Genomic DNA, 18,714 nt, shown 5'->3' on the forward strand with positions numbered 1-18,714 from the left:
ATCTTCTCTTTGGGAAATCTGAAATGCAGTAACTTTCTGATGCATTTGGGGAAGCTGAGTGTGGTATATGGGCACACAAAGAAAATAAAGCAATTTCCAGTTTCTTCTTGCGTCCTGTAAGACACGCAGGCCTCTAGTAATGTAGACATTAGGTATACATTTTCATTTGCTATGTTTTTAGTAAGTTTACATTAATGGAATTTAATAAGTAGCTTTTGAAGCAGCTTGGACTTTGAGCTTTGATAGTGAAATAAATTTTCAGAGTTTCCCAGACAAGATGACAGTTCTATAATTTCTTACTGTGGTCATGAGATCTCAGGCCCTGAGAAAGTATAAGCATGAGAGGTGTGTATGGGTAGGGAACAATGGATTATAAGTCATGTGCAGGAAAATGCCAGGCCCTAATGGCCAAGAAGCCATTTGGGAGCCCTAACTGTTGACTTAAATAAAGGGAGTCAGGATTGTTTTGGTGGTGTAGTCATTTCCTGCTGGAAAAGCATCTGAACTTGTGGCTGTGACAAAGAACCAGTACCCAAGGAAGGAGGGCTGCAAGAATGGACCAAAGGTCAGACTGACCTCACTTGACCAGGATTGGACAATGTGGTTGTGGTGTGAAACTTGTGTCTCTGATTCAAATCAGAAGATTGCTGGGGAGGTCCTGTATATGTGTATGTGGAAGGTGGATGAGGCATGGTAATAGCATGTGTGCATAAGCCCCTAGTACAGGTTAAATGCAAATCTAATCTCTAATGATATGTGGTAATCTTGGGTACATAAAAATATTCTAAACTTAACCCCATTGTTTCCATAAAGGAAAATATAAACTAAGTAAACTACATAGAGACTGTAAATAAGCTATTTAATCATTGGTGTTATGTTAACTTGTGATTTGATTTGCTGACTGTGTTCATGCAATGATTTTACCAGTTGTTCTCTTTTTAGTTAATCAGTTGTAATTTGTATTAGTCAAACCAAGGAGTTAAAATAACTTAATTTACACTGTAATCTCAATTTTCATATTGTTTAGTACTTTAGGGAAGTACAATACATTAATCTTGTAGATGTGTTTGCTGTTGAACAAAAGCCATAAAACAAACAGTTGTTGTTGTGTATATTTTGTTTAAGTGGCAGTGAGGCTTAAAAACAACCTTAATTAGATTGACTTTAAATATCAGTTAAGCAATTGACTCGGGTCCTGAAAACCCTATATTACTACCCTATTACAAATTATAAAGGTTGCTGATCTTGCACAGAAATAAGTTCTTACTAGAATTTTCTCTATTCCTTCTGGCTTGTTGCAGTGTCTCCTAATGCAATAGTTAATTGTAAGCTTGAAGTAGTGATGACTGTTTTTCCCGACCCCACCCATAACAAGCTGAGCTAGGAACATCTTTATTTTTTTGTGGTCTGGCATTTAACTACATAACTTAAAATTCTGTAATTAGCACACATTCTTTGCCCAAAAACTCATTGGAGCAAAGGGACTGGATCCTGGATCTTTCACCTCTCAAAGGAGTGTTCTAGCCCCCAGACTATAGAGTTGTTCTCGTGCTTATTGGAGGGGGTGGAGGGAGAGTGATTGATTCGTTTATTTATCCAGACTGGAACAGCTTCAACAAGAGAGACAGGAAGTCCCACTTCAGACTGTCACACAGCCTAGTGGCTAAAGCGCTTACTTTAATGGTGGCCAATCCCAGTTCAGGTCCCTTTTTCCCTCGCTGGAGGAGAAGGGACTTGAACCAGGGGTCTCCCACATCGGTACCCTAACCACTGGGTTAAACATCATGATGGAGGTTGTCTTCTTTCCTGCCCCAACCCAGCATTTTATATATGCTTCTCTACATCAGCCTGATCCAGTAGCTGACATCTGAACATGCTTCCAGATCAGGCCCCGCAGGCAAGTTGGGTGGACGAACACCAGTCTTCTCTCAGTTTGTGCATTGCTCTGAGGCTTAGGTATCTGGACACCTGGTGTGGCTGTGCAGTGCATGTGCTCGGAGGCAGAAACATAAGTACCCAGGGAACTTTCACTGCAAAAATGTAGGCAGTGCCAAGTGAGTTTAAGTGCCTACAGGGTTTGAGGACAGCTGAGCAGGGGCTTTATGAATTACATGGGGCCTGATTCTGGGATTTGGACATGTAAAATGGCAGTGAGGTGAATATAACCCTTATAGGAAGGAAAAGCAGCACAACATAATTCTGAAACTGTATCTTAGATTTGTATCTTACAAATAAATTGCTAATTTTGCTAATGCAAACTCAATATATTTTTTTCCCCCTTAGGACATACTGACTGAGCTAAGAACAGTCTTTCAGTGTTCAGAGCCTGTAGAAACCTGTTCCCCTGAACCAATTGTCACATTGCTTCAAGAAGAAAAACAAACAGATGTAGTTATGATAGTCGGCAAGAAAAGGAAGAGGGAAGACAATGAAGGAGAAAAAGCTGTGCCAGTGAAAAAAATCATTGGTGATGGAACCAGAGTTCCACTTCAGTCATACTGCTGGACATCACAGACTACTGGCGTTGTGATCAGGTACATCTTTAGTATCAGAAATTTTTAACCTTAGAACTTGAAATTAGCTAGAATCTCTGGGATTTTAAAATCCTGTTGACTGATGTGCTATTCATACAAACTGCATGAATGAATACTTAAAGTTTCACACTTTGTATTTTTATCTTTTTCAGTGATTTGACCATGGAGATTCTTCGATATCGGTTGATTGGCCCACTCTCACACTGTGTCCTTACAGAAGCACTGAAAACTGCTTCTATCCAAACTGTAAGGAAATCAGCAATTTACACGTCTTGTGATGCACAGGCTATGTCACTAGAATAGTAATACCAGTAATTCATACTTAGACTTTTTAAGATCAGAAGGGACCATTAGATTATCTGGTCTGACCTACTCCTTTCTATCACAGGTTATTACATTTCATCCATACTACCCCTGTATTGAGCCCAGTAACTTGTATTTGACTAAAGAATACTTTCCATTCAGGTGTCTTATTTGGGGGGCTCCTGAAGAAATCAAGTGTAAAAAATTAAAGCCAACAAAACCTCCTTGCTGTGGAGCAAGCACTCAGGTTTTCTCAATAGACAATTACAACATTCATAAGATGGTCAGGCAGATTCGAGGTTCACTCTATCGTACTGTAGATTAGTGTTTCTCAACCAGCAGGTTATCACCCCTAGAGAATGTCATGAAAGGCAATCAAAGGGGTTGCGAACCATTGAAAATTTTTGTTACAGTCTAAAGCAAAAAATCTGTTTTCGTGCACACCTTTACCCTTTTAAGGTCCAGTATTTTCTTGAAACACACAAACAGGCTTACTGTTTTTCTCTTATTTTTAACACTTTGTTTTATAGTAAACAAGTGGGTGGGAGGGTGTCACAAATCTCTGACCTGAATAAGGGGTCACCGACCTAAAAAAGGTTGAGGAAATGCTGTAGACTGTTACTGATTCTTCAGTTTTGGGTCAAAGAATTAAACTGGCTGTTTTTCTTTTTGCTGAAGGAAGACTGGAAAATGCAGTATTATGGGAATTAAACTCCAGTTTCCAGTTTAGATGTCAGTAAAAATGAAGCTTACGTTCAAAATTTGAGGAGGAGGAAAAGCATGTTTTGTGGTAATTTATCTGATGTACATATACATACAAATACTATAGAAAATTAAGTCAGCGTTTGGATCTGCAAAACCCTTCAGGGGCCACTTAGCCTCCCTCACAGGAAATCATTGTTTTCCAGGAGATGGCAGATTCAGAAACAGAACTTAACAACTGGTGGGTAGAAAACTGCAAGAATTCTGAGAGGGTGTCTCTTCATCAACGTCAAGAAGCCATCTTTGAGTTGTTGCAAGGTATGTAGTAGGGGATTTGAGGAAGGAAACATAGAAATCTTCAAACTATGATACAGTTTAGTAACTGACATGGTACACAACTAGCGCTTCTAACTGCTGTAGAAAAGTCTCATGCCTTTTATTTCCTCTGAAAAAGTTGATTGACATTTTGTATGGTTTTAAAAAAAAGCACATGGAAAATTCAGTTGTCCTCTAGAGTTACTGTGCTAAAAATGGAGAATAAATCCTTTCATTAAAGTGTGAAACAGTTACTTCATTTCTGCGTTAAGTGCAAATCGTGATGTAACCTTAACTAACATTACTACCGTTGTCTCCAATACTGGGTGTCTATTAAACTATTAGTGATTCTTCAAAAATACATGTTAAACTGTATGTTGCCTCTCAGGCTTGCAATCCCAAGGCAAATATATATCAAGTAAAGAATACAGAGAAGACTGTTTCAGTTCATTGTTGTTTTTTTTTCCTGTTTGGTAATTTCTGTTTCACGGTGATGTGTATTTTAAAGGCATAAGCTCTCCATCAGAAATTGCGGCAGGTACAATACTGGGCCTGACTGTTGGGGATCCTCGAGTGAATTTGCCGAAAAAGAGGTCAAAAGCCATGCCAAATCCAGAAAAATATCAAGGTAAAGTGCTTAATTCATATTGTGACTATAATAAAACAGGATAGGGTACAATTTATGCCCTGCGCTTTATTTCCATTTAGTCTACGCTTCTGTGTATTGCATGTTGTCATTCTTTTCTGATGACACTCCGATTCCAACCCCCTTTTTGCTGCATGTGAGAACAGAAACTACTTGAAAACTATTTAGCTTTAAGAATAGCAGTTGTAAGGAAGGGATTTGCACCGAAGCTGGTCTTGTGCTCAGTGGAAGCCTCTGTCTAACCGTACAGATGATCCAGGTTCGAATCCTGGCAAGGCCAACCAGGTGCTAAAAGTTAAGATGTAACACTGCCAGTTTCTTTTCTGCTTTGATCATAGTGGCTCTGCTTGTATCTGTACAAGAAAAGATCTAGTGTTTCCATTTTAAACTCCCTGTCTGCTGGAGGTTAAAACTCAATTGCAAAAGCTTATTACTTGAGAAAGGGGAACTAATGAAGCCAGACAGGAAAAACACAAAGCACACTTTATAATCTAATGTATCTGTTTTCACAAGTTTATTAAAATGATGTCACAGTAGTCTAGTATAGGCTAATCTGAGTATCTCAAAGTGAAAGCAGTTACATACAATGGGAGCAATATAAGTTTAGTAATATGTAGGCATGTTGAGTTAAGGAATAATAAAATATTGCCATGGTTGTTCTGTCCACTTAAGGGAACATAGCAGTAAGCTAGCTAATAGCAGAGAATAGGAGAACTATAAGGCCCCAGAGACTTGGAAATCTTTTCTTTTAATGGACTTCCTACAGAATATTGCTAAAACAATCTTTCCTTCCTGTCACTTAGACTGTTACCTATTCCATCCACAAACCTTCCATGGAAAACTCAATCTTCATCTGGTTCCTGTCAGGGCTGTACAAAACTCCCTTCCTACCTCCATCTGCTGTCTTCGTTCTACAAGCCTCCCCTTTGTATCTGTCTTCCTTTCTAACTTGTGTGCCTGGAACAGTCTACCTCATTTACCATTTTGTCCACCTTTTTTTCATTCACATCCTTTTTTAATATGTTGCTGTATCCCTGACCCTTACTATAGACTCCTAGACTTTAGGGTCAGAAGGAACCAATATGATCATCTAGTCTGACCTCCTGTACAAAGCAGGCCACAGAACCCTACCCATCCACTTCTATAACAAACCCCTAACCTATGTCTGAGTTATTGAAGTCTTCAAATTGTGGTTTGAAGACCTCAACCTGCAGAGAATTCACCAGCAAGTGACCCATGCCCCACGCTGCAGAGGAAGGTGAAAAACCTCCAGGGCCTCCGCCAGTCTGCCCTGGAGGAAAATTCCTTCCCGACCCCAAATATGGCGATCAGCTAAACCCTGGGCATGTGGGCAAGACTCACCAGCCAGCACTCAAGAAAGAATTCTCTGTAGTAACTCAGATCCCATCCCATCCCATCTAACATCCCATCACAGACCACTGGGCATACTTACCTGCTGATAATCAAAGATCAATTGCCAAAATTAGGCTCTCCCATCAAACCATCCCTTCTATAAACTTATTAAGCTTAATCTTAAAGCCAGATATGTCTTTTGCCCCCGCTACTCCCCTTGGAAGGCTGTTGCAGAACTTTACTCCTCTAATGGTTAGAAACCTTCATCTAATTTCAAGTCTAAACTTTCTAGTGTCCAGTTTATACCCATTTGTTCTTGTGTCTGCATTGGTACTAAGCTTAAATAATTCCTCTCCCTCCCTAATATTAATCCCTCTGATATATTTATAAAGAGCAAGCATATCCCCCCTCAACCTTCTTCTGGTTAGGCTAAAGAAGCCAAGCTCTTTGAATCTCCTTTCAGAAGACAGGTTTTCCATTCCTCGGATCATCCTAGTAGCCCGTCTCTGAACCTGTTCCAGTTTGAATTCATCCTTCTTAAACATGGGAAGAACTGCACACAGTATTTCAGATGAGGTCTAACCAATGCCTTATATAACGGTACTAACACCTCCTTATCTTTGTTGGAAATACCTCGCCGATGCATCCTAAAACTGCGTTAGCTTTTTTTAACGGCCATATAACATTGGCGGCTCATAGTCATGCTGTGATCAACCAATACTCCAAGGTGCTTCTCCTCTGTTGCTTCCAACTGATGTGTCCCCAATTTATAACTAAAATTCTTATTATTAATCCCTAAATGCATGACCTTGCACTATTCACTATTAAATTTCATCCTATTACTATTACTCCAGTTTACAAGGTCATCCAGATCTTCCTGTATGATATCCCAATCCTTCTCTGTGTTAGCTATATCTCCCAGCTTTGTGTCATCCGCAAACTTTATTAGCACATTCCTGCTTTTTGTGCCAAGGTCAATAATAAAAAGGTTAAATAAGATTGGTCCCAAAACTGATCCTTGAGGAACTCCACTAGTAACCTCGTTCCAGCCTGACAGTTCACCCTTCAGTACGACCCGTTGGAGTCTCCCCTTTAACCAGTTCCTTATCCACCTTTCAATTTTCATATTGATCCCCATCTTTTCCAATTTAACTAATAATTCCCCGTGTGGAACTGTGTCAAATGCCTTACTGAAATCGAGGTAAATTAGATCTACTGCATTTCCTTGTCTAAATAATCTGTCATCTTCTCAAAGAAGGAGATTAGGTTGGTTTGGCACGATCTACCTTTAGTAAAGCCATGTTGTAATTTGTCCCAATTACCATTGACCTCAATGTCCTTAACTACTTTCTCCTTCAAAAATTTTTCCAAGACCTTACATACTACAGATGTCAAACTAACAGGCCTATAGTTACTGGGATCACTTTTTTTCCCTTCCTTAAAGATAGGAACTATGTTAGCAATTCTCCAGTCGTACGGTACAACCCCTGAGTTTACCGATTCATTAAAAATTCTTGCTAATGGGCTTGCAATTTCATGTGCCAGTTCCTTTAATATTCTTGGATGAAGATTATCTGGGCCCTCCGATTTTGTCCCATTAAGCTGTCCAAGTTTGGCTTCTACCTCAGACATGGTAATATCCACCTCCATATCCTCATTCCCATTTGTCATCCTTCCATTATCCCTAAGCTCCTCAATAGCCTTATTAAAGACTGAGACAAAGTATTTATTTAGATATTGGGCCATGCCGAGGTTATCCTTAACTTCCATTCCATCCTCAGTGTTTAGCGGTCCTACTTCTTCTTTCTTTGTTTTCTTCTTATTTATATGGCTATAGAACCTTTTACTATTGGTTTCAATTCCCTTTGCAAGGTCCAACTCTACATGGCTTTTAGCCTTTCTCACTTTATCCCTACATGTTCTGACCTCACTAAGGTAGCTTTCCTTGCTAATCCCACCCTTCTTCCACTCCTTGTAGGCTAAAATAGTGAAACCAAGTCAGCTATAACCCAATATGGATCAATTAACAAAACATTTGGTTTGGAAGGGCAAGAGATTTAGTTGTTCTGAGTGGCCACACCCAAGTCTTGCATCTTGCTTACAATGTCTGAGGCCATGTCTACATCTAAAATTTTGCAGCGCTGGTTGTTACAGCTGTATTAGTACAGCTGTATAGGGCCAGCGCTGCAGAGTGGCCACACTTACAGCAACCAGCGCTGCAAGTGGTGTTAGATGTGGCCACACTGCAGCGCTGTTGGGCGGCTTCAAGGGGGGTTCCGGGAACGCGAGAGCAAACCGGGAAAGGAGACCCGCTTCGCCGCGGTTTGCTCTCGCGTTCCCGGAGCCACCCAGCAAACCGCAGGGAAGGAGACCTGCTTGCTCGGGGTTCCGGGAACGAGAGAGCAAATCGGGAAAGGAGACCAGCTTCGCCGCGGTTTGCTCTCGTGTTCCCGGACCCACCCAGCAAACCGCAGGGAAGGAGACCTGCTTGCTCGGGGCTCCGGGAACGAGAGAGCAAACCGGGAAAGGAGACCCGCTTCGCCGCGGTTTGCTCTCGCGTTCCCGAAGCCACCCAGCAAACCGCAGGGAAGGAGACCTGCTTGCTCGGGGCTCCGCGAACGAGAGAGCAAACCGGGAAAGGAGACCCGCTTCGCCGCGGTTTGCTCTCGCGTTCCCGGAGCCACCCAGCAAACCGCAGGGAAGGAGACCTGCTTGCTCGGGGTTCCGGGAACTAGAGAGCAAACCGGGAAAGGAGACCTGCTTCGCCGCGGTTTGCTCTCGTGTTCCCGGAGCCACCCAGCAAACCGCAGGGAAGGAGACCTGCTTGCTCGGGGTTCTGCGAACGAGAGAGAAAACCGGAAAAGGAGACCCGCTTCGCCGCGGTTTGCTCTCGCGTTCCCGGAGCCACCCAGCAAACCGCAGGGAAGGAGACCTGCTTGCTCGGGGTTCCGGGAACGAGAGAGCAAATCGGGGAAGGAGACCAGCTTCGCCGCGGTTTGCTCTCGCGTTCCCGGAGCCACCCAGCAAACCGCAGGGAAGGAGACCAGCTTGATTACCAGAGGCTTCCTCCTTCCACGGAGGTCAAGAAAAGCGCTGGTAAGTGTCTACATTGGATTACCAGCGCTGGATCACCAGCGCTGGATCCTCTACACCCGAGACAAAACGGGAGTACGGCCAGCGCTGCAAACAGGGAGTTGCAGCACTGGTGATGCCCTGCAGATGTGTACACCTTCAAAGTTGCAGCGCTGTAACTCCCTCACCAGCGCTGCAACTTTCTGATGTAGACAAGCCCTGAGAGAGTGCTCTCCAGATGGCAGGAGCAGTGGGGGACAGTCCCACTGCTGAAGAGAAGTTCATCAGTTACAAGGTAAGGGAGACTAGAACTAGAGCCCTCCCTTGCCCAGGAAGGAGAGTCAGGGACCGGCAGTATTGTGAAGGGTTAAGGAGCACCTGCCCCCACAAATTGGCAAGGAGACAGAAGAAAGGTCCCTAGCCCTCTTCACCTCCCTAGTAGGTGAGCCAGTTTCTCCCCAAAAAAGCCACTGTCACATAGGAAGTCAGGAAAACAGATGCTGTTTTCCTTGCTCCTGAGCTTTATTCTTCCCACCCACTTCTTAATGCAGTTGGCCTCTCTGTCCCCTGTTGGAGATTGTCCTTTATCTGCTGAGGAGAAGGTTGGCTGTATCTAGTAAGCCCTTTTGATTTCCCACCCCCCCCAGACCATGCTCAAAGAATTTCACTACCTGCCCTATTGTCACACAAACAATTCCATGCCAATAAAGGGGGGTAGACTTGGGAACAGAGGAGGTAGCCAGATACAGCCCTCTTCTCTTGGGAGAAGACAAAAAGATCATCCTAGCAAGGGGAAGAGAGGCCAGTGGCAATCCTGCCAGTAGCAGTAAGGAGGGAATGGAGAATATTCCATGCTGGGCAGTGAAAATGGTGGCTGCTTTCCTGCTCCTCATCCTGAATGAGTGGGACAGGCATACTCCATAGACAGGCAGATCTGAGGGGCTGTTTGCAACCTCTCTTGGCTTGTCTGTGTCTGTGAAAGGGAAACCCCAGAGATTTCTGTTCCTCCCTTGTGTGGGTTACTCAAGACTGGAGTAATAGTCACTGGTATCCCTCCTGCCCCCTCCACCAGTTGTTGGCTAGACATATTGGGTTAGGGAGGGAGTGTTGATCCTTACCCCTAAGATAGCTGTAGGGGCCATTACTGCCATCCCAGCTCTACCTGGTAGATGCTGAAGAGCTTGCTACCTATTTTTTTCCTGCTACGGTGGGCCTCCCTTATCAAGAACTGGGCCTCTTATTAAAATAGAGGTATCTGCTGTGGACAGTCCAAATCGTCCCAATAACTCATTCACCCTTTGTAGAAAATATATATCTTTGAGATTATAGTTGCTGGACTCACCACCTCTTTCAGGGAAGTCTTTAATTGATAATTCTTCAAAATAAGAATTTTACATGTGTCTGATGGAAAAGAATACAGAACATAATCCAGTCATCAAAATACAGCATCTTGTATGTTCTGTTTGCACACAAACAACATATGTTGTCAAATTGTGTTCTACTTAAGTTAGTTTGTGCTCTCCTTGTGGCTTCTATCTTGTCTTTCTATTTACTACTACTACTACTACTACGAAAAACATGTTTAGTTGCTTCTATAGGCTGAGATCATTGCAGAACACACCAGGGGCTCCAGGTTGGCTTGCTAGCAGGCAGGCAGGAAGCCAGGCCAGCCCCTTTGGTGTCCTAAATTTGTCAAAAGAGACACCTTCCCCTGGAATATCTCCACATTGACAAATCAGCATTTTCCAACAGAAAAACATTCCCTCAGAAACTTACAACCAGCTCTACCTCTAATCTTGTGTCCCACCCTTCCATCCCACTAACTAACCTTCTGAACCCCCTGTGATGGGCTGGATCACAGAAAACCCCTTGGGAACTGCGAACTGATGTGCTGAGACTACCTCTGAGCCTGCTTTCCCTGGCAGCTTGGGACTTCAGTGCCCTGCCTGGTTCGAACCAGACACAGGCCCAGGTCTGAACTAGCATCTAGAAGCACCCTGTGGCTTGTGATATCGGAGGCTACTCACCTGGTTTTAGTGTAAATCAGTGTTTCCAGTTATCACCAAAATCAGTCCTGTTGATACCTACAGGATTCTCTGAAACTTTGGAATTGATAGCATGGATTCTGAAAAAGTTATTGTGCTACAGGCAGAGAGATGCCTTCAAGTTGTTAGGCTGTGTTTCACATGGCCAGTTATTGTATTGCCTTCTAAGCTCCATGCACATCTTTAATGCTGTATAAATGCAACTGCATATGTAACTCCAATTTAATTTTTAATAGAAGCCCCACAAGAACATAACTTCTGAATGTATCTATGTAAGAAATATAACTCAATGGCACTTTTTCTTTTTTAAATATTTCAGTTTATAGTTCATTAGGTCAAAAAAAAATCTCTTTTAAAGTCCTTAATATATTTTAACCTGGTAGGGTATATTGGTGTGGATAAATACAGACAATAAAAAGTGCATTTGCTAACAGGTCTGTCTGATTGTAAACTTAAATACCCTAAATAACTGGCTTCACACTTGTTCCCCAACAAAGGGTTTACCACCGTTTTTCACAGTAATTTAGGATTATGTATAGGTAAAATGTAATTCCAAAAAATCCACTTAAAGAAACAATGTCAATCATAGTTCTGAGACAAACTAGCAACTTTGAAGTTTAACTGTCTATTGTTAATGCCTTTCTGAGGAGCAAGGGCAAAAGAAGATGACTGCCAGCATCTGTAATGCAGCAGGTTTTTTCTCTACCAGCTCCTCAGGTGTGAACTTTGAATCTTTCTTTTCTACCGCCAACTTGAATTGGAGGCAAAACATGACTACCTCCAATTCACTTCTCACAAAACACCTTTTATATAAACATTTAGATTCCCCTTAGCCCACTGAAAACAGAAGCATGTGCCAAAAATATAAAAGAATTACTCTTCCTTCCCCACCCTATTAATTGTACAGAATCTTTGCAGATAGGGGCACGGCAATGGCAATCTACAGTGGTCCTATAATGCTACCACATCTGAAGTCCCCATCAGTGGAGCATTGTGTGGGCATATTAGGTGAGCAGCAGACACCAATCTGGTTGACTTAATGTATCCGCTCTCCACACATTCATGTCATACATCATTTGAAAACTTATGTCCTCTTTAAGCTGAAGTATGATGTGTAGCTGTTAAGAGGTGCTATCACCACGGAAATGGGGATAAACAATTACACCATGTTAAAATGACCATTTTGAAATATTTGCAGTCGGTTCTGTTAATGTAATTACTCTATTTCAAGACAAAAAATTGGATTTCTTTGACTTCAAACCCTCAAAACAATCTAAAGGGTAAAATAAAATCTAATACATTTGTACATGTTGTTGAAATGTAGTAGCACAAATAACATTTCTTATCATTATCCTCTTGTTCATCATTATGATCTGTCAGGTGTGTGGGCTACCACAATCTTCATTGCCTTGCCATGCACCCAGTTCTGTACAGGGAAGACTGTTTTGACTACAAACACAGTTGATTATGCAGCAACCCATATAAGTACAGGCACTTATAAGATCTTGTAGAAGCTCACATCTCACTGAGCTCTTGCACAGAGAAAGTAGTTCAGCATCCACTTTTTTTTTTTCTATCCATGGTGATAGAATATCTGGTTTACCTGTGTGCAAAGACATCCAAATGTCTGCTAAGATGCTTTTTTGACATGCTCTTCAAAACTGTCCTCACCTGGTGGGAGTTTGGCCAGTGATTTGTCCTCCGATGGCCAAATTAAGGGGCAAGCAATTCAGGTCTCTCTGGGTCTACTTTTTTTCATTCTCTGATCATACAGCATTGGTACCAACTTCAGAAATAGCAGCTTTTCTGGTGTGCTCTCCCAGTTTGGGAAGATCTCTGAAGCCCTAAACTCACCTTGTTTTGACAGCATTTAACACACACATTTTTCTCTCCATACCAAATAGCAATGATACACACTAACAGGAGGTGACTATGGCAGGAAGTATATTGCAGAAGTCAGGAGCATATGCATCACAAATTGCATGCACAGATCTGAAGCAGTGCTTGTCAGTTGTGTTGATAATGGTGCCTGTTTCAATCCACATGTTATCTCTGTGTTCCATTTTTGGAAAGTCGTGAACAGCAAGGACTAAAACATTTGTCAGGTGACCTAATTATTAGGGTATGTCTACACAGCAGCTAGACACCTACTGCTGGTCCATGCTAACTGGCTCAGGCTTGGGCTGCAGGTCTGTTTCATTGCTGTGTAGATTTCAGAGCTGTGAGACCCTGCTGGGTGGAAGGGTCCCAGAGTTGGGCTCCAGCCCGAGCCTGGAAGTCTATACAGCAGTGAAACAGCCCTGTTGCCCCGTGATCCCAAGTCAGCTGGCAACTGTGGAGTTTTTCTTTGTTGTGTAGATGTATCCCAAATTACCTAAGTCATATTGGCACATACAGCATGTAAAAGCATCCTTGTGTCCACCTTCTCTTGAGTACTGTCAAAGTCTTGGGCTTCTTCAACACTGCTGGGGATGGACTTTGTTCCTTCATCACTGGAAAAATCTCAGGCAAGATGGAATGTTTGTGCTGGGTGTGCTCCACGTGTTTATAAGTGGCATCCAACAGGCAGTCATGTTTAGAAACATTTCCCATGGATGCACAGTGCGTGCACTAATCGTCTGGTATTTCTTTCGTCCAACTTTCGATCCTGTTCAGTGCTGTCTTTAGTGGTTTTCACTGAGTTACTATTAATCACTTGGATTACAGAATTAGCTTTGTCAGATCTTTTTAGGACCTGTCTCGACTATTCAGCCGGCAGTTCATCAAATGTGTGGAATTTGTCTCCAGCCATCATTTATATGATAGCCCTGGCATTTCAGATGTATGCTGTCATGTCTTTGTTGCATGCTCTTAGGTCATGAATTCTTTTAGCTTGAGCTTCCAGCTGATACCTTAATTCACCTTTCTCTGGTCTTCTAATTGTTCCATCATCATGGAAAAGGGACATAGGAACAGATCCTATTGGGTGGCTAAGAATAGTTACCATTGAGACATAATTTCTGCCTCTCTTGAAGAATAGGGCTCTGCAGAAAAGTTTCTGGATTGATAGTTGCTCTGATTGTCCCTTCCTTGCCAGATTTAAATTTGATGGTCTTGGCCATGTCAGCAAATGTTTTGATGCTAGATTTCTTGACTGGGATGAAGAACTGTGTCGTCTGAATCAAGACCACCTCTCTCAAATCTCTCCATTTGTTCTTCATCTGCTATTTTCAGCAGAGACTCTTGTACATCTGTACATAGTGCTCAGCAGGACCATACCTACAGGACCTCTGGCTGTGATTCAGGGTCATGTGTTTGTCCTGTTGTTGATGACTTTGTCTTCACTACTACTTGTTAGGGCACTTTTCTTCTCATGGCTTTTGCATATTCATAATGTGAAGCTGTATATTGTCATTTCTAACACAATACTGACCTTTGCATACGTGTCACTGAATTAAAAAGCCAATTTCTAGAATATTTCAAAGACTCGTACTGCATTTATAGGCAATTACAAATTAAACCCTTTTTCTAAGCAGACTAGATGCTACATTGTATGTACAAAAGCTTACATCTGGAGAAACTCTATCTTAGGAATTTATGTACATTCTCATCACTATACAGTACAAACTGCACATCCAATCTACTATTACTGGTACAAACCTTCAGTGAGAGACTGATCTGGTCAGCAAATTTCAGTTGAACACTATTATAACTAAAATTTATGAGGTACTTTTTCACTTTGCATATTCAGACTTGTTAAGCATTTCATGTTAGTATACTGAAAAATGTTGATATTTCCATTTTTGCCACATGCTAAACAGCTTCATTTCTGGTCGGGGGGGGAAAAACCCATGGAAGATTAAAAAAAAAAAACCCAAAACTTCTAGTATATGGTTGTTTTATAACTTTGACCAATAAACACTACATTAAGGTGTTGAAATTAACTTAAACAAAAAAAACTGTAGGTACAGTCATGTTTGCAATGTTTCTAAAACTGCAAAAAATGAAACTTTCTTATTTTGGATACCATTGTTTCACCTTGCCTACAGGCTTACGGCATCACTGGACAGTACCATGTCAGAACTCACCTAAATGTACATAAAATAAGCTTTCAAATGATATATGATGTAGGCAGGTGCAGGGTGAGTACATTAAATTCCAAAAGCAAAGTGCTGAATGCCCATACATACCTCACACCAGTGGGGAACAGAAATGTGCTTCTGCCCATCTCAACAGGAGCAACCTATGAAATAAGCCCCAATTCTGTTATAATTTTATTACTGGTGAAGCAGAGCCCTTTTCAGCCAACCCCACTCAGGAACATCCTGCGCTAAACGTGCTTTGAATGTTCCCAAAGCAACATTCACAATTTGGAGCATGTAGTACTTTTTAACACTTTTTTTTCCTTTCAGGACTTTGCGGTGCTGAGTATAAAGCTGTGATCTTTTAATCTAGGTCAATGTTACGAATGCCCCATGATCATATGCATTTTCTCCTTCTATAAGATAGCATCCTAAATAAACTATAATTGTCTAATACAAGTCCTAGAACCACATAGATAAGAGCAAATCTGTGTGTAAGTCCTGATCTTTATATTAGTAGCCAGATATTTTAACTTTTTGGATTTGACAAACCCTTCCTTGTTTTACGGACTACTATGGTCATATTGATTTGTGCTGATTAATGGCGCTTGGTGTCACGTTAACAGTAAGGAAACACTTGCATAACTTGTCACATGCGTTTTTGTCTTCTCTTGGAAACTCCAGCCCCAGTGAAGGAAATATTTGTAAGTGTTTGAAATGATCTCCTAACAGAAGTCATGTTTGTTTTAGTCTTTCATCCTCTAACTTTGTATGAAGGTCTTACTCACATTTTTAGCAAGTTTTTTGAATTCATAAAGACTCTGCAGTCTCTCCAAGGTAAATAGTGTAAATAAGTAGCGTTTCTTGTCTTAGTCTTTTTGTGGATTAATGTGTTGTGTTGTGTTCTGAAGTGGGTATGGTGCATGTCTGTCCATTTATTTGTCAACAAAGTGTGTTTTTTGAATAGCTCTTGATTAGTTCTTCCCTGCAGGTCATGTGTGAACACATTGAGAATAACTTGATCCTTTCAAAACTACCTGTGTTTAGATACTTTCCTTCCTGTAGACATGACTTCTGCCACCATTCCAATAAAAGGAGAGGACCCAGGGGTGATCCCTAAAGGGATGGACTCCAGGGAAGTCTAGGCTTGTTGAGTGAGTGCTATCCTCTACCTTATTAAATGGATTCCATGCTTCCTTTTAAAATTCTGTTTTCTTCCAGAAGCAGTTGTTGCCCTGTAGTAGATATTGAAGAGAGACACAGAATGTAGTACCTTTCCCCTGGCCAACCCCAAGTCTCCTGGCTTACCATCTGTGCTTGCCCAAGAAACGCAACTGCTGACCAGATTGTTCTTGAAACTTCGCTTCCTGTGAAGTACAGTAACTTGAACCCATTCTAAATGTTTTGATTTGACTGAAATGTGTTGTATTCTGCACATAAATGTTATCAAAAGGACCTAGCTTTTGAACTGTTGCCCCTAGTAAAATGTCCAATCTTTTTCCCCCTTCACTTGTTTCCTTTGCTTGACTGACTTTGGCTAGCGCCACAACTTTGTTATAAAACTAAATTGAATACAGTCACACACCTTAAAAATGCTAATTCATATTGAATGAAATCATTTTTTCCTATGTCTCCTTGTACATTTAGGGTTTGTCTACTGACTTTCTTGGGACAGGGACAATGTCTTCTGCTCTTATATAGTGTTGTGCGCACTGCTGAGGACTTAAGATGGGATTTTTCTAAAGAGCCAAATGGGAATTAGGGGCCCAGGTGCCATTGAATTGAATGTAAGAACATAAGAACGGCCGTACTAGGTCAGACCAAAGGTCTATCTAGCCCAGTATCTGTCTACCAACAGTGGCCAATGCCAGGTGCCCCAGAGTGAGTGAACCTAACAGGCAATGATCAAGTGATCTCTCTCCTGCCATCCATCTCCATCTCCATCCTCTGACGAACAGAGGCGAGGGACACCATTCTTTACCCATGCTAGCAAATAGCCATTTATGGACTTAACCACCATGAATTTATCCAGTTCTCTTTTAAACGCTGTTATAGTCCTAACCTTCACAACCTCCTCAGGTAAGGAGTTCCACAAGTTAACTGTGCGCTGCGTGAAGAACTTCCTTTTATTTGTTTTAAACCTGCTGCCTATTAATTTCATTTGGTGACCCCTAGTTCTTGTATTCTTATGTTCTTGGAGTATACAAAGTTGTGAAGAGTTTCAAGGATGGAGCATGGATGTAACTGCTTAAGCTCTCATGCCTTTAACTGAGCAATTAAAGAGGAGAGGCCAAAGAAGAGTGTGTTACAGTAATGGAGCAAAGGGGTTAACTAGGATACATTTGGATAATATAGAAAGAAGCAGATTATAGAGAGATTGGATATGGAGGGAGACAGTCTGCTTATTCTTGTATGCAGTGTTATAGCCTTGTCAGTTCCCGATATTGGAGATACAAGATGGGTGAGGTAATATCTTTTATTGGACCAACTTCTGTTGTTGAGAGAGACCAGATTTATGGGTTATTACAACAGTGTAACTCACTAACCCCCCTTTTTGTCCTCTGACTACGGGGGGTGTAAATGGGCCATTTCACTGGAATGGTTCCTTAGAATGTGCACTAATTACTTAGGTTGAGAACCCCTGGTTTACCATTTTTTTTTCTGAGGCCCCCCAACATGCTATAAAAACTCCATGGCCCACCTGTGCCATGAAAACTGTTTTCTGCATATAAAAGCCAGGGCTGGTGTTAAGGAGTAGCAAGCAGGGCAGTTGCCCGGGGCTCCATGCCACAGGAGCCCACGCAAAGCTAAGTTGCTCAGGCTTCTGCTTCAGCTCTGAGCAGTGGGGCTCAGGGCCCTGGAATTCAGTCCTGTATGGCAGGGCTTAGGCTCTCTGTCCTGGGCCCCAGTGAGTCTGTCACTGGTCCTGCTTGGTGGACCCCCTGAAACCTGCTTGTGGCTCCCCAGGGAGCCCTGGACCCCTGGTTGAGAACCACTGTGCTAAACTATCTATTCAATCTTGTATTTAGCTGCTTATCTTTGTGTCATTCTTGTGATCATAGCTGAATAATGTTCCTATTTCAGCATTTTGCAGATGGGAGTAACTGAAACATTAAAAAAGAGTGAGTTGCCCAAGGTGTCACAGTAAGCCTATGGCAGAGCTAAAAATATCATGTTTGTTTCTGGTGGCACTACAAACCTGGAAAGGGCACAGTCCCTGCCCCTACGAGCTCTAAAAAGATAGACTGAGGGGCACATGGGAACACCAAAGTAAGTGTCCAGGTGGTGGTAGATTTGGTATTGATAACTTTAAAATGCATTATTAAAATATTATCAAGATCATTCCCAGTTATGATACAAGTTTGACATGGGATGTGTAGCAGCTTGTAGGCTTCATGGTAACATTGCTTCTGCCGACTTCCCAAACCCAGTAAATTTCAGCCTTTTTCACTTAATGGATGTTTCCACAAACCAACTATAAAGAGCTGCAGGTTATATACTACAGATCTGTAGGATTCATTTTGCCAGATTTAGCAACATATACTTACTAATTCATGCTATGAAACGGCTTTTGATGAGACCGCTTGTTCAATCCTGTAAAATGGTTTTCCAGACAAACTATAACAGATTTTTAAATCGATAATATAGCTAAAATACTTAAGGGTTTGTTTAAAAAAGGGATG

General features: G+C 41.8%; 1 protein-coding gene across 1 annotated transcript in view; it reads left to right on the forward strand.

The window, feature by feature from the left end:
* POP1 (POP1 homolog, ribonuclease P/MRP subunit) overlaps positions 1–18,714 on the forward strand; it is a 41,471-nt gene that overhangs the window by 11,322 nt on the left and 11,435 nt on the right. Inside the window, exons 8-11 of the mRNA XM_030553544.1 lie at positions 2,284–2,534; positions 2,687–2,780; positions 3,746–3,857; positions 4,363–4,482. Of these exons, the coding sequence (XP_030409404.1) occupies positions 2,284–2,534; positions 2,687–2,780; positions 3,746–3,857; positions 4,363–4,482 (577 nt within the window). The remainder of the gene's footprint in view (positions 1–2,283; positions 2,535–2,686; positions 2,781–3,745; positions 3,858–4,362; positions 4,483–18,714) is intronic.

The sequence above is a fragment of the Gopherus evgoodei genome, chromosome 2 (assembly GCF_007399415.2).
Source record: "Gopherus evgoodei ecotype Sinaloan lineage chromosome 2, rGopEvg1_v1.p, whole genome shotgun sequence".
In the NCBI taxonomy this organism is placed as follows: domain Eukaryota; kingdom Metazoa; phylum Chordata; order Testudines; family Testudinidae; genus Gopherus; species Gopherus evgoodei.